This window comes from Dermacentor andersoni, chromosome 2, assembly GCF_023375885.2.
Source record: "Dermacentor andersoni chromosome 2, qqDerAnde1_hic_scaffold, whole genome shotgun sequence".
Lineage (NCBI taxonomy): Eukaryota > Metazoa > Arthropoda > Arachnida > Ixodida > Ixodidae > Dermacentor > Dermacentor andersoni.
In genome coordinates, this window is record NC_092815.1 from 223,907,519 (window position 1) to 223,934,156 (window position 26,638).

General features: G+C 45.3%; 1 protein-coding gene across 8 annotated transcripts in view; it reads left to right on the top strand.

Annotated features, from left to right (window-relative positions):
- The window catches only part of faf (ubiquitin carboxyl-terminal hydrolase-like faf), a 607,534-nt gene that overhangs the window by 358,827 nt on the left and 222,069 nt on the right, over positions 1-26,638 (top strand). For all 8 annotated transcript variants that reach the window (XM_072286629.1, XM_072286626.1, XM_072286628.1 and 5 more), the window contains 2 exons: positions 1,011-1,138; positions 1,251-1,396. In XM_072286629.1, coding sequence (XP_072142730.1) covers positions 1,011-1,138; positions 1,251-1,396 — 274 coding nt within the window. The remainder of the gene's footprint in view (positions 1-1,010; positions 1,139-1,250; positions 1,397-26,638) is intronic.

Sequence of the window (26,638 nt, forward strand, 5' to 3'; positions counted from 1 at the left end):
TTAGAAGTTGTTGAAGATGTTCAGGAATCGTGAAAGCTGACGCAGCTTTTCAAAAAAGTGAGAGTTCGAAAGTGCCTGTCATCTGCGAGAAAAGTCTCGCGTTCACAGCGAGCAGCCATTGTAGCAGACGACACTTGTAGCATTTCTGTCAAGGGCGCAACACTTTCTCACAATACAAAATTTCTATTTCCATAAATACCTGATTAGTATATTTATTCAAGTACATGCACGGTTGATATTGCTGTTGTAAAAATAAATAAATAATGATTATCTGGCGTTAAATCAGCAACCTAATTGCACGAGAATGCAGACCCTGGTGTGTCCTGGTGTAAACCATAGTAAACCGTGCTTCAATATCAAAGTCATACAAAGTTAAGGTAATGTGTTGTGCATTATATAAGACATTGCAGAAATAAGATTAAATTTTACGCGACAATATTTGAGTAGAACTTCGTTTACTGCGCCTCAAGCAAACGCCACTAGTCTAAAGGTCGAAGTCAATCCGAAGCCTGTACTTCCCATCATTCCCCATGTAGGTTGAGGCAACGCTCAGGAGAACCCCCGTAAACACTAGTGGCACATTTCCCTCTCGGGTATTTATTTAGAAACTCTACGCTACGTGCAAACGACCAAGCGTTCATGTCCAACATGGGGCGAACATATTCGCTCGCTATCCAGTCGCGGTGAGTCGGACTTCCGCAATTTGTCACGTGCCCAATGGCATGTTTTGTGGATAGCAACTTGGCTAGCAGGCATTAGTCTATGAAAGGTACAACCAATGCCCTTGTGATTGTTAGCACCACTGTGTTGTCATTCCTTTGTCCCAAGAGCACGGGTGAGAATCCCACAATGTGTGGGTGTTCCTTACATAACAGTTATTGGGCCCTTTAAATATTGCGTGGCAATACTCCTAGAGCAAATAATTATCTTAGTTGCAAGGAACCGTGGATTATGCATGCAAATCTAAGCGGGCATATTCACTTGCACCAACGAGTGACCTTTGTGTGCAGATGTGCAGACGGTGGAGCGGCTGCGCGAGCTGTGTGAGCAGCACCGTGGAGAAGGCGACCCGTCAGGGGCTGCGCTGGAGGCTCTGCTGCACACTCTGTCGCCCACCGAGCTGCTCTACCACCTCGAGGTATTTTGTGCATGCAATTGTAGTGCACTAAATGGGGCTCTGAGAATGTTTTTCCCAGGAGAGACTCGAGCCAATGCAAATGAGGATCTGTCCACAACTTCGTGCACTGCAGGTGGCCTACTCGCTGCTGCTGCCGGCCCTGGCACCTTGCTCCAAGGAAGCACAGGAGTTCCAGGCAGGCTTCGTGCGCGCGGGAGGCGTCGCCGTGGTGCTGCGCATGCTGAGCGGCCTCAACCGCCCGGACTCCGCCTGCCGGGGGTAAGTCAACCCGTCCATGGGCCAGCCATGGCCATTCCCTTTCTTTGCAGACTGCCCTGTTGCCTCTCGTCTGCCACGTGGCATCAGACGGCGAGCACTTCTCTTTTATTACAAAAATGGAGTGTCTGATGGCCGCATGGCTTGAATTGACCGAGTCAAAGTTTTGTAAACTTTATGCAGTCTAACCTCAATATATGAAACCTCAGTTTAGTATAACGCAAGATAATTAAGTTACATACATTGCATGCACATACCCGGAACCTTTGTGACAAGCAAAACATCTTCCGTCCGGGAATTGGTCATTCGCCTGTGCCCGCTCAGATGCACATGTTGCTGGTGATTGGCACGAGGCAGCCAGCAGCAGTCGAGCAGAGGATGGAATGTAGCATTTCTGTCGGGGCAGTGCTTGTGCTCACGTGTGGCCAGCCTGAGCTGGAAAGTGCTGACCGGAACCGAGCCCACTCTGCAGATTGGTGTCACTGCCGCGTGTCCCAATCACGTTATAGTGGTGCCTACTTTTTGCAGGGCCAGTCACCACAAAGCAGGCATTTTTTGTGACGAAGCTTTCTATCCTCTGGCATGTAGCCCATCCTTTTAATCTAGCAATATTGGTCAGCTTTGTTATGCGGTTGTGTTCATAACTGGCTATTGACAAGATGCTCCCTACTAGGACAGTTCCAAGAAATTGTGGAGCAATTTTTACTGCTAAGACGTACGTCATCATAATCAAGACTATTTTTATGTCCACTAAAGGTGAAGGCTTCTACCAGTGATCTCTAATTAAACCGGTCTTGCGCTAGCTGATTCCAACTTGCACCTGCAAATTTGCCAATTTCATCACCCCACCTAACTTACTGCCCTCCTCGACGTCCCTGCTTCCCTTCCCTCAGCACCCATACTGCAACTCTTAACAGTCCACCGGTTATCTGCCCTATGTGTTACATGGCCTTCCCAGCTCCATTTTATTTTCCTAATGTCAACTAGAATATCAGCTATCACCATTTTCTCTCTGATCTACACCGCTCTCTTCCTATCTCTTAACATTATGCCTAACATTCTTTGTTCCATCGCTCTTTGCACGGTTTAACTTGTTCTCAAGCTTCTTTGTCAACCTCCATGTTCTTGCTCCACATGTTAGTATCGGAATCCATTGATTGGAATCCATCGATTGTACACCTTCCTTTTCAATGATAGTGGTAAGCTTTCAGTCAGGATCTGGTGATGTCTGCTGTATGAACTCCAACCTATTTTTATTCTTCTGTAAATTTCCTTCTCATAGTCAGGGTCCCCTGTGAGTGATTGACCTAGGTAAACGTATGCCTTCACAAACTCTGAACGCTGTCTGGCGATCCTGAATTCTTGTTCCCTTGCCAGGCTATTAATCGTTATCTTTGTCTTCTGCATATTAATCTTAACCCCACTCTTCCACTCTCTCTGTTAAGGTCGTCAATCATTTGTTGCAATTCATCTCCAGTGTTGCTCAACAGGCCATTACCGTCTGCAAATTGAAAGTTGTTGGGATATTCATCCTCACTCCTAAGCCTCTCCAGTCTAATGGCTTGAATACTCCTTCCAAGCATGCAGTGAACAACATTGGGGACACTGTGCCTCCCAAGCCACCCCTTGGGCTTGGTGGAAAAACATAGTCTACGGATAGCATACGCTGCTTTGAACATCTTAGTGTCATTTTGCACTCGTGCACTGCATGGTGTTAGGAATGGCCTACCGAGGTGCCAACATGTAAAGTTTCTCAGCCAGCTGCAGCAGCCGGGTTGGTGTTTTCTGGGAAGCCACCGTCATTCTCTAGCCGAACAGCGCCACTAAGTGTATGGTGTGCAGAGGACAATACGCCGCGTCAACGACTCTCTGTCGCGGAAAGGCCGAGATGAGTTCAATGAACCAGGCTTTGTTACTGAACCCGCCACCACCGACCTGGTCTACCGTGAGCGGGGTAGTTCTCGAGGGAAGGTAATTGGTGGCACCTCCCTACGCGCCTTTCAAGACGTAAGCCCCGAGTTTTGCGAAGCCCGTCTCACCTCGGTGGGGGCAGTGAAACCAGTGCGTACGTGAGTGTGTAAGCCCTCCCGCGCAAAGGCGGCTCGGTTTCGATGACTGGTCGAACGGTTCCCTCACCTAGGGATCTAGGGAGCACGGAGTGTTTATAAGCAGCTGTTTGTCGGCTGATAGGGTGTGCTCGTCATCGTGCTCTGTGATCGTGAGCAGTGTGCTCGTGCTCGAGAAGCAATGTGTTTGGAGCTTTGGGCTCGCATGTTGTATGCTTCGTCTTGCGTGCTCCATTTGGGAGTCAAGCTAGAATATCGAATGTATCTCTCGTTCTAATGTAAATATCTGTAAATAAATCCTGTACGTCCTGTCCCCCCAAGTTCGTCCCTACGACCTACAACTCCAACAACTGGTGGCAGAGGCGAGATCGTCCAACAACTCTTATAACAGCTGCAGAAGTCATTTTTTTCTCAAACACTCTCTTCAACAGAAGCTTTCTCCTCACTCTTTTTAGGCTGCCACTTCTAAGCATGCAGTGAATAACATTAGAGATTTTATGTCTCCTTGCCTTACCCCTTTTTTGATAGGTAATAGGACCAAGGTAGCTCTGGCATCTTTGTAGATATTTCTCAAGATATTGGGAAATATCTTGGGAAAGGTCGTTGACTTCAGTAAAGCATTTGACACCATCTGTCATAACATTTTTTCCTACAAATTAGAAGCTCTGGGCATTCGTGGCCCAGCTCTTTCGCTCACCCGCAGTTGTAGATTTCGGTGATTCACTCTCACATACTAAATCAGTCACTAGGGCTGTCCCACAAGGCTTGCTCTTAGGGCCTTTACTTTTCCTTGTGTACATTAATGATCTTCCTCACTGTTTAACCAGTACTTCATCTACACTATATGCTTACAACACCACTATATTTACTAATAGCAAATGTATAAATACTGTAATAAATCGACTAAATTCTGATCTAGACATTTTATCTGTGTGGTGCACAAATAATAAACTTCAGATCAAACCTTCGAAAACGCAGTTCATGCTTTTTCATGCGCATAAACATGTAATCGCACCCGCACCACTGCTCATCTTACAAACTCACATTTTTTCACCTGCACATGAAGTTGTGTTCCTTGGCGTCAAACTTGACTCCCACATTAAATTTAACCTGCATGCTGACATGATCTCAAACAAAAGTGCCTTTGGAATAAGAGTACTACTTTAACGCGCTCGCATTTTCCACAATACATAAGAACTTCACTTTATTACACATTTATACATTGCCACTTAGAATACTGCATCTCAGTCTGGGGAAACTCATATTCCACGCACATAACACATCTGCAACATTTACAAAATCAAGCCTTGAGCATTATCAATTTCTCTAGTTACATGTCACATGCAGCGCTAATTTTCATTTCCTTAAAGATACTACCATTAAGCTATATGCTCCAACTCAAATTGGTTTTACTAATATATGGCACACTAAAACATGAAATCATTTTAGATACATTCAATATATCTGCTCTTACTAACACTAACTACATGATATTTTCCTCGAACAACAATTTTTTACTCCCTAGAATAAACGCCAATTATGGAATGTTTACTGCCCTTTTTACGACCATTAAACACTGGTATAAACTGCCACCCCATATTAAACCCTGCCTCAGAACATTAACATTCAAGAAGGATTCGAAGAAATATCTACTAACCACACTACTGGCTACAGACTCATTAATATGAACATGTATACAAATTTATTTTACAGTTTTTGTTGCTTCTTTATTTGCCCAATGTATTGCTCTTGTTCTCTATCTCCCATTGCCTTCCTTATTTTTCTTTTCTTAGAGATTTTAAGTTTTTTGTTGCATAACATATATTTGACTTGTACTTCACATATTGTAAGCACATTTCTATTTCTAATTATCTGCTATGTTAACCTTGTGTTCTGTGATATATGTCATTCCTATGTTTCCTTAATGTCTCAATTACTACATTTTTATTTACTGATACGCAGCATCTATTTCATTTGCTTGTTTAAATTAATTTAATTGAATTATGGGGTTTTACCTGCAGAAACCGCTTTCTGATTATGAGGCGCGCCGTAGTCGGGGACTCCGTAACATTTCGACCAACTGGGGTTCTTTAACATGTGCCTAAATCTAAGTTACACGGGTGTTTTCATATTTTGTCCCCATCGAAATGCGGCAGCCGTGGAAGGGATTCAATCACGCGGCCTCGTGCTCAGCAGGCAAACACCACAGCCACTGAGCAACCGCAGCGAGTCATTTGCTTGCTTGATTTGAACTTCAATTATTGTAAGCGCCTTTCTTGTATTTAATTATCTACTGCACTAACTTCGTGTAATCTGATGTCTGTCACTGCTATGTTGCCATAATGTATTAATTACCATAGTGTTAAATTACTAATAGGAGGTCCCCCTGACAGTTTTTGTAACTCTGGGGCCTTTTCCTGTATTAATGATGTGTGATGTAATAAATAAAATAAAACAAAATTCACATATGCCTCCTGTAGCCCTTCATTGTGCAATGCCACCATGAGTGCTGGTACCTCCACTGAATCAAATGCCTTTTCATAATCTATGAAAGCCATTGATTGTACTTTGTAGATTTCTCATTTACCTGATTGATGGCATGAATGTGATCCACTGTAGAAAGTATCTTCCTGAAGCCAGCCTGTTCTCTTGGAAAGTAAAGCATTGCTCTTATTTTATTGGAGATTATCTTCGTGAATACTTTCTACGATACTGAAAGCAAGTTAATAGGCCTGTAATTCTTCATTTCTTTAACGTCTTCCTTCTTATGGAATAGTGTAATGTTGGCATCCTTCCAGCTCTTGGGTATGCTTGAAGTCGTGAGACAGTGCGTACGAAAAGCGGGCCGCAAGCTTTTCAGGTATAATATCCCGTCCATCTTTTATTAAGTTCAGTGCTGCTTTTTCCTGCCACATGCCTTGCAAGGCCCTTCTAACTTCGTTAGTTATAGAATGAGCCTTTGTATTCTGTTCCATAACTACCAATGAAGGTTTTGTGGCTGCTCTCGGTATAGGTCAGTATAGAATTCTTCTTAGTTCAAGTTTAGACAACAGAAACATAATTGTCAAGGTATTCGACAAAAAGGCAAATAGTGCCTTGCAGAGCATCAAGGACCCTTCCCACCTGGTGACACACCGCTCAGCGGGGCAAATAATAAAAATTAAAGAAAAGAGACCTTGAGAGATAATAACATAGAACATGCAAATACAGTGAGTTTAACATGTTTGACAGTCATGTACTGATGCAAAAACCTATTTTTAAACAAGCTCATAAAGCAGGCCATTGAAGCAATAAAAAAAGAATGCACATTCTGAGATCATGTAAAAGAAATAAAAAACAAAACAAATATTTTACATTGCAAGGAAAACATTCATGTTATTGTGCTCTTAAACAGAGAACAAAATATACATGGTGATTTTTTTTTTTTTTAAGTGTGTATAGACATGTTTCCCACCATCATAGGTATTACGACCAGATGCTTTTACTATATTGTCGAAATGACATTTGACATTTGCTTATAAGCATACATCTGCATACATCTTGCCCTGTCCCATGCCAAGTTTTCTTCTTACTGATTCATGTGATGTTATATTTGAATATGGTTAACTTTCGTCTTGTTTATCAGCTTTTGAACTTCAAGGATTTCTCTCTGATCTCTTGAGTTACAAACTTTCATGTTTTTTTGTTATTTATTAGGTCCTAGGTTCTTTGTTACTTGAGAGCGCTTACCTGCTGGCTGCTCGGTACCTTACCTCCCACATTATTTTAATCTTCCTGTGCTAAAGCTGCGTATTTGTTAGCGAGCATCAGCTTCACTTCGTCTGCTTTTGCCTTCACTGTGTCGAGGTTGGCCTGTTTCTTCTTGACCAATTTTTCTCCTTCTTTCTTCAAATTGAAAGCAGACCTATATCTCACTATTCTATAGTTTCTGCCCTTTGCCCTACGTAACAGTTCTACATCCTGCTCTATGCTGTGATTGGCAGAGGGTATGAAATCTATTTCATTTCTTTTTTCTCCATTAGGGCATTTCCAGGTCCACTTCTTGTTACTGTGCTTCCTGAAGAAGGTATTCATTATTTTGAGTCAATTCCTTTCTGCCAATTCTACCAATGTCTCTCCTCTAAGGTTCTTAAAGTGGGCACGACACCCAATTTTCGATCATAATCTGTATTTTGTGAGGTAATCCTTGTGAGTCCAAGAGCATGTTGGTAAAATTTTATCTTATTTGAGCCAGCATGTAATTTGTAATAGAATTTCTTATATTACACTCGAACTGCATAGCAGTCGAGCAACACTGGCACACTCACAAGCTGCATGCTTGCCAAGCGAGCATGTATGTTCCGACGAAGAATCAGTGTTTCAGCTGTGCGCGCGTGTGGGTAACTTCTGCTTTGCTCAGCTTGCCATTGGAATTGTTCAACTTGCAGCGGCTGAAAGAATGCCACCGGGGCGCCCATGTAGCGCTGCGGGGTGCTAGAGTGAACGGAGCCAGGCGTGCTCTGTATCATACGTTAGGAGCTCCAAGAAGCCTGTCAAGGCTTGGGAGATGAATGGGGGCAGGAAGGACTGGTGCTCATCTGACGCTTTTGTTTTGTTCTCGGAACACTTCATGCCAGACAGCTTCAACAACAATTTGCGCGTGCTCGCCGAGTATGGGATACTCGTGAAAAAGCTGAGGCTGTGGCCAGACGCGATGCCGACCATGTTCGTGGACTGACCCACCCAGCAGGCAGTGCCCTGGGCAAATGTTAGCCTTGCTATTTTTTTGCCGCTATCTAGTGCAATAAAGTAAGTTCAATTAAACGTTCAGCCAAAGCGTACATCGCGCTAAATCCTTGCGCCACGAACACATATGCCCATACATTTGTTTACATGTGCTGCACGCAACTACAGAGGGAAAAAAAAAGAACTGGTGGGAATGCGAGGCAGCTTAACAAAATCGTAGTTTTGTTGAGTATGGATCCGAGAGACATGCATGCATGCCAGCTATAACAATCTATGCGCGTAACAATTTGCATTGTACAAAGTAGCCCCAGACTTCGTCTTCCATGAATAGTTGGCTAAGCAATACTTCACACATGGAATAACAACAGTGCGGAAAGGCATTGGCAGCATTTCGTGCAGCACTAGTGTTGCCATCTTATGTTGACCACGTTTACTACGCCATCTTTGTCCATGGCCTCCAAGGTATGCACGCGCCAACTTTGGACAAAGCCAACGTGCATATTTCCGAGGCCATGTTTCGTCACTGAGCTGGTGGCGATGAGGTCAAAGTCAACATGCATAGTGTCATCCCTGCTTCTGCTGCTCAAAGATTTGTCGCTTGCTTCACCATGTGAAGTTGGCATTGTAGAAAGCAAATGCGTCAACAAACGGCAGCTATTCTCTGACCTCATGTGGTGTGGTGGCTGATTTTGTAGCAGACGATGGCTCGGTTGCATGCAGCACATGAAGTTGCACATGGCTTGGGAATATGGCGGTGGGCGCCGGAGAGCAGGGCTTAGAGCCGGCCCTCCATTGTTTCAATGCACAAAGACAAGTCTTCAGCACCACGCTCGACAGCATTCGTCCCCTTTTAAAATCTGGAATTCTTGATCCCTGGTCCTAGCTGACGTCGGCACGAACTGCTTTAAGAGCGCTAGTGTGATTTTTAAAGGAAACGGGACTTATTGAAAAGCTATAGAATCTGTAGACTGATGCTCTTTTTTTCTTTTTAATCTTCTCTTGTTTTCTTATCTTTCCTGCCCCTTACCCCATCCCTCTGTGCAGAGTAGCCAACCAGACACTTAAGCTGGCTAACCTCTCTGCCTTACACCTCTTGTTTTCCTTCCTTCCCTCACTGCAATTTCTCGTGGAAAACCACAAAATGTTGGGTGACCGTGTCATGCTCCATTTCAAACCGATGCTGTAGTTGCCAGTTGTTTGTTCTCCAGCCTAGTTTTTCCCCGCTTTTGCATTGAAGTCGCCCATGACCGCAGTATACTGAGTTTGTGCCTGTTGTTTCTTCATCATCATGACTAGAGGTTGGAGAGTAGGTTTGTACTACCTTTAATCTATATATTCTGTTTGGCTTTATTACGGCAACTGCTACCATCTCATTAATGCTGTAGAATTAATGTTGCCCGCTATGTCCTTATGGATTAGAAATCCTACTCTGTATTCTCTCTTGCCTGCGTGGCCATCATGCAGCACTGTATAAGCATTACGAGTTCTGCTAACCTTACTAAGGCCAATAATATCCCAGCAATGCCTGATAGTTCTTCAAAGAGCCCTGCTGAGCTAACCTCAATTGAGAGGGTTCGCGAGTTGCCAGGTTCAGTTTCTAGTGGCGGCCTGTCTGGATCCAGAGATTCTTAGCACCGTTTGCTGCGTTACAGGTCTGATCACCACCTTGGTTGTGATTAATTCATGGACTAAGGCCGTGGACTAAGGCCCACGGATTAATTGTAAAAGTCATGAGGGGGAGGTAGTGGCCGAATACTGCACCAGGGAGGCCACTTCCTGTTCTGTTGAAGGATTGTCTCTTTCGAAGCTTAGTGGGCAGTCCTAATATGGTTGCATCTGGATTAGTATAGCTCCACTATCTCTTGCCATTTTTTCAGGCGCCTCTCCAAGCCTGAGAAATGTAGTAGACTGGACGAGGATTCGAACTTGCAACCTTCAGATTAGATATATGGTGTTCGGCTTTCTGCTCTAGTGGTATATTACCGTATTTACTACCATAATGATTGCACTCACGTGATGATCGCACCCCTAAATTTTGTCATCAAACGATTGCATCTCAAAGTTGCCACAGTGATATGTTGTGTGCCAAGTCTAGCTAATGATGATAGCGTTTACCATCTGTCGAATGCTATGCGAACGACTCTTCAAGACATACCAAGCGGTCTGCACGCACCAAACAGATTCCTAAGCAGATGCCCCATTTCATTCCTTTCATCACTTTCCGCACATACACGAAAAAAAATACAACCAAACGTGCTTCGGCTTTATTATTTGTTGGCTTTATAATGGTTGTGGTCTACGACAACAAAAAAGGCGCCTTTCGATTCCTCTCGTCTGCATTCGTGGGCATGCAACATATCGCGAGTGGCAACGATAGTAGCCACGTTTACATTGATACGTAAGAAGTGTACTCTAATCATACGCCAGCGCTTGTAACACAGCTGAGATATTCACTCACCCTAAGGGGAAACATGCGGTGTTAGGATTCTAGTGAAGACAAATGCCGTAGTTTTCGCAGCTTGCCCGCCATGGGTTTGTATGTCACTTCCAGCTGAGTGCGCCCATCTCTGTTCCTGCCCCTCAAAGTAGACATGGCAACGTTATTGCCGCAGACTTTCCGATATTTACGATATTATTCATTACTGATGTGGAATAAACTGTTTTAATGCGTGTAATGTACACACAAAAAGAAAAGAAATTGCATTTGGCGCGTTTGGCTTGCTCTGCCAGGCGCCATTTTTGTTTTGGTGTCCCGAACTGTTACAGCGGTAGCCACATGTTTGTTCACCTGTTGTCATCCCGCAGCAAACACAGGATGAAAAAAAATTTGTTTCCTTTCATGGAAAATTTACCCCGCATAATGATCGCACCCCTGAATTTACGTAAATTTTTTTGACGGACAAGTGCAATCATTATGGGAGTAAATATGGTACACTCGAACCTTACTACAATTAAGTTGAATGAGAAGCCAAAATTACTTTGTTATATCTACTGCTTCATTATACTTACTACAGTAAACCCCGGTGATAGGATCATGGCTGGTGCGAATTTCGGTGTGATACGAATTCGTAACATTCCCCAGCCAAAATTCATTGCTTACAATACGAAAAACATCGGCTGTTGCGATAGATCGCTCGGCTGCGCCACGAGGTTGGCACAAAGCAGAAACGATGCGAATGTGTTGCTGTGCTGCATGAGCAGCAGTGGCGCTGCGGCGGCCGAGCAAGCAGAGCGACTGGCGCAGCGCCACTGCTGCCGTTGTTCATGTGCTCATAAGATTCGGAGCGACGTGGCATCACTTTCGGAACAGCCAATGTTTCGCGTATTGTAAGCAATGCATTTTGGCTGGAGAATGTTACGAATTCGTATCACATCAAAATTTGCACCAGTCATGATCGTATCACCGAGGATTCACTGTGTAGTCAGTATAATGAAGTAGTGGATATAACAAAGTAATTTCGGCTTCCCATTCAACTTCATTGTAATGAGGTGGAAAGAAGGGACTGGTGCAGACGAGCCAGCACAGCAGGGTCTGGGCGGGACCCGTAGTCTCCAAGCATCCTGCTACGTCACGCAGCTGCGCAGTCTTTCATTGGTTCCTCCTGTTGAGCAGAACAGACCATGCTCTGCACGTATAAGGGGAGGGAGGTAGGGAGCCTGTGAGAGCATGCCAGCCAGCCTTCGACAGCCCGCCAGTTTGTTCTTTGGGGGGTGGGGCAAACATGCGTTTTCCCCCAAGCCGTGTTGAGCTGGTCCTCAGTTTCTTCTTCTTTTCTCTTTTTCTTTTTTTTTCTTTCTTTTTATACGCACCATTCGCCTGGCTAGCCTTCAGTAGAGCTAATTTCATGCACTTTCACACCGTTTGCTGTGATTTGCTCGTCTTGGGAGTTTGATCTGTTCATTGCCAGCATGTCGCAAAAGTGAAAGCCTCTGTCATTTAAGGAAAAGTTTTAAATCCTGCATAAGGGGGACAAAGATCCAAAACGAAAATGAACTGACCTTGCCAAGGAGTTAGGTTTAGCACCATCCACATTGTGCATCATTGTCGGTCGGTGTGACCAGATATTGAAAAATATGCATTGACTCAGCATCAACGCTAAAGAAGCAAAGACTGCACACCACGTGCACTTTGAGAAAGTTTTGTTAATGTGGTTCAAAGAGTTGATGGCGGCGGGAGTGAACGTCGGCGGCAAGGTGCTGTGCTGCACTCTCGCTTGACGTGAGTAATTTCTAAGCCTCCGGTAGTTGGGTCCACTGGTTTAAAGAGACACTAAAGGTTACTATGAAGTCAAGTTAAAGTGATAAAGCAATGCTGTAGAACGTCTAAGGCGGCAATATAATCGCGAACAGAGCTTTATTAACCGAGAAATTGAGGCCAATGCATGACACAATTTGAGACCCCCCAGCGACATTCCAGTACTAGCCCAATGACGAAGGCACTCCTCATCATATTTATGTCACTAGTACTCAACTACTCATATTAAAAAGATCATTTCATTAGGTTATAAGATGGAAGAAAATGCTACTTGTCTCTTTCTGTTCAATTCTAAGAAAAAACATTTTCACGTTACCCTTCAGTAGTATGGGTAGTCGAAAGGTTTCATTTTCGCTCGACTCTGCGCGCCCAACTTTGCGCCACGCGCGCTTTGGAGTTTCAGTTGTTTCGTTATTGCATCGTGCTGCACTGGTTCTGCTGGCTCGCGAAACTTGCATTTGGAACAAGCAGCGAGAATGCCACATCCATGTGATATGTCGTGGGATGTGCTAATGGTCTGCGGAACTTGGCCAAGGGCAGTTGCTGCGATGAATCCAACGTTACTTATCACTGTGTCCCAACGAGTGAACCTCTCCGATCAAAGTGGTTAAGTGCCACAGCGCATTGGCAAAGAGCCGAAAAATCGCATAGTTTGCTCGCTTCACTTTCGTCCAAAGGATTACGAATTCAACGCCGACTTACTGAAGTCGTGTGGAGTGCCTTTCAAAGCAATGCTTTCCCGTAGCGCTGTTCCATCGGTCTTGCCTGCATTCTCCGAAGCACAAGAACAACTACAGGTCAAAGACGAGGCGGTGAGTGCGGCATTTGGTTTTCACGAAGGAAAAGCTACAAATGTGCGAATATGTACAGCCATGACATAAGTTGCCATCGTAGTAGTATGCAACGACGCCGGCAGCGCAAGCCCTCAGCAGCAGGTCGCGTTCATCAGGGCCTAAATCGCTGAAGTCGAGGGCTACATCACGAGCCAATGTGTCGTTGTCGAGGTCATTCATTGCAATGAATGTCAAAGTTGGTGTCATAAAATAAAGAACCAGCTTATCGTTGCGTGCTTTCCCTTCCGTTTTCACGCTGCTGTCAGCTCTGTCTTGGCTCTGTTTCTGGCCGCCCTTTGCGTGTTGCGCAGAAAAGCCGTAGCGCCGTCTGCGAGTGCCGTTTTACTCACCGGCGGCGCAACGTCACTATGAGACCATGACGTCACCACTCCTCGATCAGAGGGTGGGCGATTTGAACTGCGTTACAGGTACGCGGATGCTTCAGAACACATTTTCTATTAAAATAAGTATCTTCTTCGCATGAAACAAGCGTTTCGAGGTTTCTGAGATGGTATTTCAACAGTCCACGGTGACTTAATATTCACCTTTAGTGTCCCTTTAAGGTGAGACATGGACTCGTCGGCAAGTATGTGAATGGGGAATGGAAAAAAGTGGACAAGGCCATCATGAACGCCTGGAACTTTCCCCATCGCTGGATTCAAGCAACGTGATGTGTTCGTTGGGAATGAAGCTGCTCTCTTCTATAACTTTCATCCTGGCAAGAGCCTACGTGTTGAAGGTGAGGCGTGCCAAGGCGGTCGGAGAGTACGCATCAGATTACAGTTTTGTTTTGCTGCAATTCTGACGATTTAGAAAAGGTACAGCTGACAATTATTGGCTGCTACCAGAATCCTAGCTCCTTCAAATGGCTGTCTGTTTGCTTTGCATTTACAAGGCCAAGCACAAAGCTTGGATGACATCCGCCTTGTTCACAGAGTTTTTGACTTACCTGACTGCAAAATGGGCAGCCAGAACAGAAAAATCTGTTTGATCTTGGATCAGTGCTTCACCCTACTTGAAAGATGCCACCCTCCAAAACATCAAATTCGTTTTCTTGCCTTCAAATGCGATGAGCCACTTGCAACCGCTAAATGCAGGCATAATTCGAAATGCCAAGTGTAATTTTAAAAACCTTTTGGTGCTTCGTCTGCTAGCGAAGTTGGAGCAGAAAGATTTCTAGCTGAACATCACATGCGATACACTTGGTCGCAATGAGTTATGATCCCATTTCGCCAACTACGATCGCTAACTCTTTTGCAGAATACAGTTTTGCAAAGGCATCTGAAGACCACACGCAAGAGCCAGCAGTTGGAATTGAAGATGGAGTGAGCTCACTGGCTCCGAGGATGATTTTGTCACTGCCGACGATTAGCATCTGGTAACTTGTGGCTTGCGTACCGTGGGGGAAGACATCAGCAAGAAAAGAGATGAGGACCACTGCAGCAAAGACGACTGTGGGAGTAGCCCACGACTGCCGAAACTCTCCTTGCACTCGAGGCATTCAGTGGTGTGGGAAAACATTCGTGAGGTCACGTGCGCACACTTCTATGCCTGCCAGAAGGCAATGGTTGACGAATTTGGCAAGGAAAAAAAAAAAACACAGGTGGATATTGGGAATCTTTTCTTGATTTCTTGATTTTGTTTGTGTTTTGATGATAATTTTGGGTGATACGAATATTTCATGCAACCCCGTGAAATTCTTATCACCGGGATTTTACTGTATTGCACTTTACTGCAGTATATGCAGTGGCATAGCTAGGTCGTCTGGCACTTGGTGCCTATAGGTCTTCTGTTACCCCCCCCCCCCCCCACGGGTGTAGTCGAGGAAGGCGAGAATATCAACAATTTCCGGGTGTCTTCAGACGTATATGACACCCCCCACTAGCCTTTGCACCTAGGGCCCACGGCCCCTCGCCCCCCCCCCCCCCCCCTTTTTGCTACGCCACTTAGTATATGCCCAGTGGTATGCACAACTTTGAACATGCAAAGAAGGCTATGGCTCTGCAACCGGCCGAACTGCAATTCGGTCAGGTATGCAATAAAAACTTCATAAAACAACAGCAAAAGATTGCATGCAACACACGACTTTTTAGCACCTAATGCAACAACTGTTATGACGGTGTCCTTATGTTCCAAGATGATGGCCTTTTGCTTCCACTTTCTACTTGGCTCACTTATGTTGTCGTCAAACTGGCATAACAGCGATGCGGATGAAGGGAACAGCTAGCACGCCGTAATGAGAATGAAGTGCACTGTGTTTGAGCAGCACGTGGAACACAACATGGTGCGCCAACTACGTACGCAGCTGGGGCAGTATTCTCGGGCGACCTCCATGACTGACAGATATTTTCCAAGTGTGTGGCTGACAGAGCTTGGCACAGCACCAGAAACGCGGATGTACATGCCAGCACATTTGGCCCTTGCAAGGGCAACTATCTCATTGGCCGCTTTCTCGCAGCCCCGCGTGTCCGCTGTGTGAGCGTACCTGCTTGGTTGGCGCGTGCCGCTCTCGCCCATTCTCGGAGGCCACACCTGGCTGTGTCAGCTCAGCGTGGTGCACTGTAGAGAGAAGGGGAGGCACTTGTTTTTAGCATGCAAGCATCATTGATAGGTGCTGCAGCGCAGCTAGGCATGGCCTCTGAGATTAGGGAGTGTACGCCTAGCTTCACCAGCTACTTGCCTCAGCGAGAGAGAGACGTGCAATAATATAAGAAGTGGTGCTTGTGCACGGCTATGCACAGTAGTGAGAAAGACCAGTGTTGCTCAATGGCCTGCAATTTGACGCTGGAATTTCGAGCTGTTGTGCTGAACAAAGGGGGAACCTGGCCAAAAATGATATGCTCAGTGCACAACCGTTGGTATTTTTGGTTTCAGAGACGGATCTAGTTCGTTAGTTATATCCTTTGGCAGAACAATGCTACTTCGTTAAAATTGAGTTTTTAAGTACACGGATCTCTATGGGAATTTCAAGGGGAATTGCATTTACTTCATTATATCCATTATTTCTAGCATGTCTCGTTATATTGTGGTTCAAGTGTACTACTAAATCAATCTTGGCAAAACTGCAGGTCTAGTAGTTGCTTAGGTGCACCTGGTGGTTCTCGGATATCACAGACCATGGCCCTAAGGGTTTTCAGGATGCCACAGGCATTGCCTTACTTGGGAGGTCATGCTGAGGCACTGCGCTGGTTCTCATTGTTCAGGGTTCTGTGTTATTCATTTCTGGCATGGTAAAGGCAGTGTTTCTTTCAGTTGCTGTATCAAAACTGCCTATTTTTGCAAGCTTTTTGAGACACATTCACTCGTACTTTAAATGCAAAACTTTGCATCTGAAGCTAGGCTTATTACAGGATCCAAAATTTTGTTGTGCTTGACCTATAATGTGCACCGATATCTAAGTGCACAAGCGTTTTGCACCTTCGGCGGGATGAAGCCACTTCGGTCGTGAATTGAAGTCTCAACCTCGCACAGCATGGTTTTCTATACGTGAGGTTGACGAGCATGGTGAATGCTCAAAAAACGTGTGTGGCCTCCAGCACTGCTCTGTTGTCACGGTTTGGTTGCAAAAACAACACTTTGCTGATGACACTGTAATCTAGCAGTGTGGCATAACTTACCTCTGCTCTCTCATTAAAGGGCTCCTCACCAGGTCTGGCCATTTTGAGCTGACAAGTGCCGTGCATACAATGTGTGCTAACGATTGTGTCTGCTAAGTATTACATCGCCATGTATCGCGGAAAGAGCTGAAATCTCCAACCAAACGCTGTTTATCCTTCTCCTCACGGCCGCCATCCCAAGTCAAAGAGGCGATGCATATCGTACAAGTGCACCTACATTCATGCCAGTACTGTGACGTCACTCATAGTGGCAGTGATTTCGATAATATTCAAGGCAACACCTGTTATTTGTGTAATCTGTTGCTTCACTAGATGAATTAAAGTTTAGAGAAGTAACAAAACGCAAACCGAATGTCTGCGTGTATTTGTTTTACTTCGCACCGCAGCAAGAGAGATATACTTCTGTTGCTTCTGCTTGTTCCCACTTCGTGCAGTTGCGCATGCAGACAATGAAACTATGTCATTTTCTATTGTGTTCCAACGTGTGATCATGCTCTGTGATCCGCTTGTGTCCGTCTCAGTAGTTATGTAGCACTCATTTATACCACTAGTCAGGTTTGCTCATGCACAGCGCGCAATATCATGCACTGTGCGCAAAACGAGACAAACGCAACAGCTTGCACGTACAACCGTCAGCAGAAGTGCACCACGCAGCAATAAAAGGGAAGGGAAAAAAAATGAGGGTGGGGCCTGTGACATATGCATCACACGATCCTTGAACTCTGGTATGGGAGAATTCAGGGATAAAATTGCGCTTTTGGAGGCTAGATGGGGCAAGCAGTGCTCTCATCATGTGTTCGGGGCACTGAAACATTTCTGTATTGGCTGTGAATGAACTGATTTGTCTTGCGGCATAACGCTCCCTAGAGGGCACGTAACAACTTCCGACCTATAACCGAAATTTGCCATGTGGCATGGTGAGAGGGGCCCTTTAAGCGTAGAAAGATGGGAGTACACACTATAAGTCGCAACAGTCACTACAGTCAGTACAGTGAGCAAATGCCAAATGGTAGCTTTTGAATTGAGTATCTATTTGAATCAGGAATCAAAATGGCCAAATATCGAATATTAGAAAATATAACAAAATAGGAATGAATTTTGTTCAAGAAAACCAGCTATTGCCATATGATAGGTCGTCTGCTCTGATTGCACATTAAGAATGTTGCCAGCTGTTAATGACTTTAATACCAATGAATTCACATTTACAGTCTGCTCTACTCTTATAAAAGGGAAAACGTACGTAGTCTGCCAGCACTGATTTTACGGACACCCGATTGTTTGGACATGTCCAATAATTCGAAATGTCGGTTCCTGAAAGTCAGCTTCGCCTCAATACAATATTGTTACAAGGTGAACCGTACGCGAATGATTGTGGTGAAGCATACCAAGAGTGAGAAGGGGCAATTGTCACGAGGCACAATATTTATTTATGCATAAACTACTGCTAGCCTGAATTCCAGGCCATAAGCTTGAACAGAGAGCACACATACAAACAAACGGAACTGGAGAAATGCAATTGGTGTGTTAAGTACGGCACTGAATACAATAATATTGCTACGAGGTGCCGCAAGAGCGAACGATGATGAGAGGACTGATGAAGACAACGATCGCCGATAGTCGTGCACACGAGCTCCATCTTGTATGCCTGTCTTCTGCCTGTTTTGTATGTATCCAAACGTGGCCAGCCCTGCTGCCGTCGCCGATTCTCCGAAGGAGGCACACGTTGGATTAACGTTGCCGTAGTCTCCAATTCTCCGAAGGAAGTTCATGGTCGGTTAGCGCTGTCATCTTCGCCTGTTATCTGAAGGACGCCACCCCCGCGGGTCGATCGAAGCACCTACAGCGGGCTGAGATGACACATCAGAGTTAACGAGATAGAAGAATCTATTTACATAAAAAATTCTGACCATCCACGAGGCTTCCATACCACTCGCTTCAGGCTTGCCAATGCTCCGCGGGCACTAAGCCTCGCTCTCCCAGGATGCAGACTACATGGCTCTCGTACCGACGAATTTCATTTAAAAAAACACTTGCGAAAAGGCTTAGCATGTTGACAAGTTCAAACACACTACAGCTACTGTCGCCTCGCTCAAGAAAGCATGCCGCCAACGCTAGCGATCAAAATCCATGCTAGCCCTACGCTTCGGTTCAAACAAAGGTCTAGAACGAAGCAAAACTTAAAACTATCGTCCGATGCCCCAAGAGCCTCACGTTCGGCAGCCAGATGTGGGATTCTCACCCGTGCTCTTGGGACAAAGGAACGACAACACAGTAGTGCAAACAATCGCAAGGGCACCTTGTACATTGCACCTTTCATATAGATCAATGCCTGCTAGCCGAGTTGCTATCCACAAAACATGCCGATGGGCGTGCGACAAATCGCGAAAGTCCGACTCACCGCGACCGGATAGCGAGCGAATATGTTCGCCCCATGCTGGGCACCAACTCCTAGTTGTCCGCGTGTATGGTCACGTGAACGGTGGGTGGCGCGTTCGAACGAGGCCTCACGAGACGGTCTCGCAAAAGCATCGATCCGGGCACGCGGAACGTCCACGCCACTCGCCGACCCGCAGCCAAAGAGGAAGCGCCTTCTCCTTTCCGCGCCCAAGTAACCCCGCCGTGAGGCAGGGTTAGCAGCGCAACACTCGCGCCATCTCTCATACTGCGCTTCAACCACACCGACTGCCGCAGGCTCCAGGCCACGCGGCGAAGCCGTATTACAGGAGACGGGAGCTATGTGGGAAAACAACGTATTAGGGGACGCGTGAGAGACGCGCATCCCCACAAACTATAAAATTAAGCAAGAAATAAAGGTAAATAAACAAACTTATATTTCATCGCTTGACGCAAAGTTGAGGGATAATCCTAAAGAATTTTGGAAATTTGTTAAAATAAATGGTAGACACCACTGTCCCTAGTTTATCAATTGGCGAGAAAACAGTGCTTGATGATTATGACAAAGCTCGCTGTCTGAATTCCTATTTCAAAAGTGTTGTTTCTGAGACATACACTGGTGAACTGCCTGAAATACTAGAAATAGTCTACAAGAATATGCCTATGGTCACTGTCACATATAACAAGCTTATTTGTTCTCAAGCTTATTTTCAATCTGAACAACAAATCGGCTGGCAGTCCTGATGGCATTCCGTCGCAGGTATTAAAATCCTGCTCACAAGAAATTGCACATTTTTTAGTAGCTCTGTTTAATAAATCATTAAACACCATTTCATTACCTGCAGAGTGGAAGGTAGCCACGTCGTTCCTATTCATAAAAATGATCCCAAAAGTGTACTAGAAAACTACAGGCCTATTTCTCTAACATGTGTATGTTGCAAAGCAATAGAACGCATTATATACAGCGCTGTGATGAAGCACCTACAAAGCAATAATTTCTTTTCGAATGTTCAACATCGATTCAGGCCTGGCTTGTCACGTACGACTCAACTGGTAGAGTTCTCCCATGATCTCTTATACTCTTTTAACCTTGGATTTCAGGTAGACTGCATATTTTTGGATTTCCGGAAACCTTTTCACATCTTTTCTCATGTATTGCTTTTACATAAATTGTCTTGTCTCGGTGTACACCGTGCAATAGTAGATTGGATTAGAAATTACTTATCTGGGCGAACACAGCATGTTTTAATAAACAACACTAAATCAGCACCTGTCACCATAACCTCTGGCGTGACTCAAGGGTCTGTTTTGGGGGCCTTTGTTATTTTTAGTCTTCATTAATGACATTGTCCACAATCTAGAATGCAAAGTGAGATTATATGCTGATGATTGTGCAATATACAGGAATGTAGAAAATGATTTTGAAGTCATTAGTTTGCAGAATGATCTAACCAAAATTCATGCTTGGTACATTAAGTGGGGCATGTCTTTGAACAGTGCTAAATGTCAACTTGTGTCATTCACCCGTAAACACTTTCCTGTGAGATCAGTGTATAAATTGGACGGACTACTTCTTGAAAAGGTCCAACACTACAAATACCTCGGGGTCTATTTTTCAGAAAATTTAGCATGGAACAGACATATTGAATACTTAATCTTAAAATCATCTCGTATGCTAAACCTTGTTGACGTAATTTTTATAAAGCCCCCCAGAAAGTAAAAGAACTGCTTTACATAAATGTCCATCTGGTACTCGAATACGCTTGCCAGGTATGGGACCCTCAAAGCTCTAAACTTAAAGAAAAGCTTGAATGCATCCAAAACTGCGCTGCAAGATTTGTTTCTGGTAACTATAACTTCTGCAGCAGTATTACATTGGTTAAAGAGGACCTTGGTTGGAAAACACTAGCACACCGCCGATTAACTACAAAATTAGAAGTTTTTTCCGAATTTACTCTGATCTCACAAGAATAAATAAGAACTTGTACATTTTCCCTCCCCACTTCATCTCTAAACGATGTGAACACGAGCTGAAAGTTCTTGAAATGTGCTGTCGTACTGATGTCTACCGTAATTCATTTTTTTCGCATGCTTCTGCACACTGGAATAGGGTTCCCAAGAGCATTGGTGAATGTAAAACATGTTCAGAGTTTCTGTCTTTGTTGTCACGCAGTCTGCCGTAGTATAATATCATCCCGTTTACTTTATTTCATTTGGCTGGCATTGCGCTTCATGCAATAGTGTGCCCTTTCCATTTCTGTGTTGTAATTTTGCACCGCAGTTCACTGAAGACCATTTTGCCGTCAAGATGACTCATTGAGGTTACGTATTTTGTTACTTTTATCACCTGTGCTTAGCTGTTTTAAGTTTTTGTCACATGTTCATTTTCCTCCAATTGCCCTCCCCTGCAATAATGCCCTTGTAGTGCTGCAGGTACTTGTGTAAATAAAATAAAATAAATAAAAGTATCAGGTGACATTTTGCGGGCCTATATTAAATCATGTGCCAGCATCTCAATACGCTGGCTCACATTCAGGAAATTCTTTATGAGGTTTTATTCCGCCTGTTGAGGTATGTGTTCATGGCCTCATGGCTTGAGTATCAGGCTTCAAGTTGGTGGGACAGTGTTCGAATCCGACTGGGGAACATTTTTATTTATTAGCGAACTTATGCAATATTTTACATTCATGAGCATATGAATCCTCATAATGAGGTTGGCTCTTGCTCGCTTAGTGATCCGCTGGAGCAGCCTATGGCTTTGCATCACCCAAAGACTGGGTCAGTGGCCAGGCATGAGTGGACCTTGGATCTCGCATGCCTGGCTGGCTAAATCAGCTACTAACTACTTTCTGGCTTGTTACCCACTGTTGGCCATTTTCCAAGACCCATTGAGGACGCCTTCAGTCACAGCATCTATCTTGACCAAGCAGGTTATATAATTAGTCTTCTGGAGTAGAGGTGGCTCTAGAAAAGGGAAGCTGGTTCCCGCCATCTTCCTAGAGCCAAGAAGCCTGAGCCGGCATAGCTGTTGTAGCACAGCATGGAGGGCGGTCATCGTGCTTATTGATTGTATGCAATCAGACCAGTGTTCAACTGATTGTGGCATGCTCTCTGAGTGCATTACATCTTAGTAGGTCATGGGTGCACCAATCACGTAGACTCCCCTAATATAACGTTCTGGCTGCAACGTAAGCTCTTGCCGTTTGCTCACAACCGGATGTTGTTTGTATGTTTGCTTCAGTTGGGAACGGTTAGGAAGGTGCTTGTCCGAACACGTATGAAATTTGCACGTCAAGTAAATTCTAGTGTGTCACTGCATGTGGTATTATGTAGCGCAGCTGCTTCGGGTTGTGACATGCGATGCGCACTTTCCACGACATTCTTTATTTGGAGGATGTCACTTTTTAGTATTAAAGGTAAACTTTATCTATGTTTATCGGTGAGCGGGGCTTTGTAAAAGAGTTACTTCAATCAGAATCCAATGTGGTACATAGTTAACAATGGTATTAGTGAATCTGGTAAATGGCGAGAGGCGCCACTTTGATGGTTGCCGCCATGTTCGTTGACACCAAACTTTTGCATCGAGTTTGTGTTGCTGCGATATTTCAGTGAAATAGCATCGCTGCTGCAAATGCCAAACCGTATTTGCACCTCGTTCGTGCACAGTGGCTCTGGCTCTTTTCTTTCCTTTCTTCTTTTTCTCCCGGCCGCAAAACCTTCATGGCGCCTACTCGAAAATTCCACAATGTGCATGGCATGACATAAGTATATTGCATGATATCATGTTCATTGGTGCTTCATGTGAAGTGTGTTTTTCTGGCACTGGCCCAATTCTAAAACTGCTCCTTTCTTAAGGAGGTCTGTTAGGGGAGCTGCCGTTGACGTGAAATTCGAAGAAATTGGCTGTGATTATGCTCCTTAGTAATACAATGTTTGAGCACAGCTGCTGCCTTATTTCAACAACAGGCAACCGCGTGCAGAACACGCAGTGCCAAACGAAGGCGGTTCTGCATTTCGGATTAGGCAGCACACACCGCTATACGCCGCTATCAAGCCGGCTTGTCTTATAGTGAGTCACTGCTGCCAAGAGGGGGGGGGGGATCAGCAATTAATATGTAATGTTTCTTCTGAGGTGGGATGACAAAATGGGTGGAGAACAAGAGTATTGAATAGAGGTCACACACTCATTCACTCACAGACAGGCCTCAATGTGGCTGCACAAGGTTGGGGTGGGAAGTAGAAGTAAGGAGACAAAATGGTATAAGTGTCTTTCGAGCCACCGCAATGGCACTGTGCCAGGTAAGGGGAGGTATAAGGCTAGAGTGGAGGTGGGAGAAGGACATCCAGGCGCAAGCACTGCCAGAGGCGACAAATGCCACTGAGGAACATGCCCTGCAAACAGGGAAGAGAGAGATACGGCTGAGAGCCGTACAGCCATACAATGCAGAGACAGAGGAGTGGAGAGCCGTGGATCATGTGCGAGGCGGCAAGGGGCGCCCGCCGCCGGCACCGCAGTAGTGCTGTGACAGCAGGAGAAGGGACAGCGAGGGCAGAGTGGACAGTAGCAGCAAGGGTCACTGCACGGAGTAAGGGGGCGAGAGGATAGGCGGCGAGAACATCTTATCCAGCTTTGGAGGACGAGAGAGCAAGACTTGCGCCGCGCATGAGAGATGGCAGCAGGAGCATGCGCAGCTAGAAGCAGCACGCAGATGATGACCTTGGTTACGACGAGGCACGACGGCAACGCGAAACTTGGGAATGGGTGCCAAAGAGCTGCGCTCTAAAAGTATGAAGCGATCCCAAGAAATGAGTGGGGTTGTTTCACGCATGTCGATGTCGGATAATTCGCTACAGCTTCTACTTTATCAGCGAGCTGTTGAATGCTGTGCTCAGAAATGTTGTAGCCCAAGTAATAAATAGAAGTCGGTCCAAATTGACATTTCTCGCAGTTTAGTCTGAAGCCAGGGTCATACAGCTTTTCTAGAACAGCATCTAGGTTCCACATGTGTTCTTCGTCTGTTGTGCCCATGACCAGAGTATCGGGAAGGTCTAAGATGCACGCTTGATCTTTTAGCGGAGCTAGCACAGTGTTCATTGCGCATTGAAAAGTGCTTGGAGCTGTGCACAACTCGAAGGGCATACAATTAAATCCGTACATTCTTCAAGGTCTACAGAAGGCTGTTATGAACTTGTCCTCTTCTACAACATTTATTTGCCTATATCTGGCACGCAGATCGAAAGACAAAAATATCTAGACTTTCGTACTGTGTCGATTGCGTCACTGACACAGGGCAGTGCGTAAGAGTTCAGTATCGTATGCTTGTGCAGCTCTCAATAGTCGATGCAAAACTGGAAGGTACCATTATTTTTCCGTACGGGTAAACAGGTGCGGCCCAAGGGCTACGAGAGGGCCTGATAATTCGTGCGGCTACCATTTCATGCACTTGTTCGCTTATAATTGCACGCTTCCGTTCTGCATAGCACCTTAACAGTACACGTACTGGCGAATGACTGTCCATGGGAATACGGTGCTCAAGGTAGTCGGTACCAAAAAGTTGTGCATCATTGTCAGCAAAAAGGCAGCTATGTTGCTCGAGAACACTGGAAGGGTCTTCCTGCCAAATAGCTCACCTCTCTGTGACTCAGTCGGTAGTGCACAGTAGGTTGTGGAGCGGAGCCCAACTTTATTCCCCTCAATGGTCAGTTGCATGTTGTCAAAAAGGATGTAGTTCGCACCAGGAATAATGTTGGCAGGCAAGTAATTGAAGACGGGGACCTCGTGTAGACACTTTGTACCAGCAGTTGTATGTAGCCGCAGGTCAATGGTGCCTGCTGGCTGTATGTTTCTCCTTAGGCCTCGCAGGGGTACTCGAGTCCAGGGCTTGAGAGTGGGAGGGGTGTGTCACCTGGGCAGCGCTGAATGCTCAGGGCCCGTGTAGGCACGTATGGCAGCATGCTGCTCTGGTATTGCATTTGCTGTCTTGTAGCGTGAAACCCATCGCTAGAGCAGTGGCTAGTGTCACCAACGGAGGAGCGACCATATTGCAGCAGGGGAGCTTGCAAGGTAGCACATGGCTGCGTGGTGGCATCATGACGCTGTCTAGCTGTGTCCTTTAGCACTGAAGCCTTGTGGGTGAAAGCGTCAAGCAGTCTCTAACGTATACACGAACAAGACGACAGCATGTATGGGGTCGTGGATGGCATCTATGACATACTGTTTGGCCACTGGGTAAGCCCAGGTAAGTTTGTAGGTGCCAGAGAGCCGCAGCTTGTCCTAAATGTATTCGGCTCTCTTCATCTAGAGTTTGTCGAGGCGACCGTGCCTGCATAAACCGAATGCCGTAGGCACTTGGAAGGTTCTCGAAAGCAGAGAGCAGCACCATGGTCCAGCTGGACCAAGTTGGATAGACACACCTTTTGAACAGATTCCAGGCCTAAACTGCCTGTCGGAGATGCTCTTCTGCCATGGACCTCTTCTTGGCGTCTATGCACACGTAGCAAATAGCAAGAGACTCTATGGTATGCACCCACTCTACAGGGCCGTCTTGGAAACCATAGAAATTAGGAAGAGCCGTCACTGCTTGCAGTGAAAGCGCAGTTTGTCCGCCGACATAAACAAATGCTTCGGTCATTCGGTGAAGTCGTGAGACACGGGAGGTGGCTTGGGCAAATTCACTAGCACCGCCCTCTGCGAGAGCCACTGACAAGTTAATGAGATAAGGCGGAATTGGAACCGAATGACTATGACATTTGAACAAAAGGAGCCTATTATAAAGGTTCTTGTGTCTGGTGTTACACAGTCTCATGGTGCTGGTGCCTCTTGCGGTTGTTTCATGAAAATTTTATTGCATACATGACTGCATATTGATTTGGTGAGCCGTGGAGCCATCCTTTTCTTTTTTTTTTTCATGTTTAGAGTGGTGGACACCATTGGGCATATGCTGCAGTAAAAGGCAATAATGGATTTAACGAAGTAATGGATATAGAGTCGAACCCACATACAATTCCAGATATAGCGATCCATCGATTATAATGACCGCATTTTAGTGCATTGACGATTTTCCGACCCTTCGAATTAAAACTGCTCCCAAATATAATGAACTGTTTTTAATTTGCCATACTGTTACAACAAACGTATTGAACCCAGTCACAGTAGAATGAAGGCAGCCGTGAAGTACCAAAGCATGAAGGCACGACAATGCATGCTCCACTCCAGTGTAACCGTGACGATGATATGGCCTTTGAGATGAGTGAAAATGTGATTTCGGAAGTTGCTAAGAAGGTCACTCGGGGGAGGAGGCACATATAGTGACATGTGTACTTGTTTATCTTTATCGGGCGACTACATTTCACCA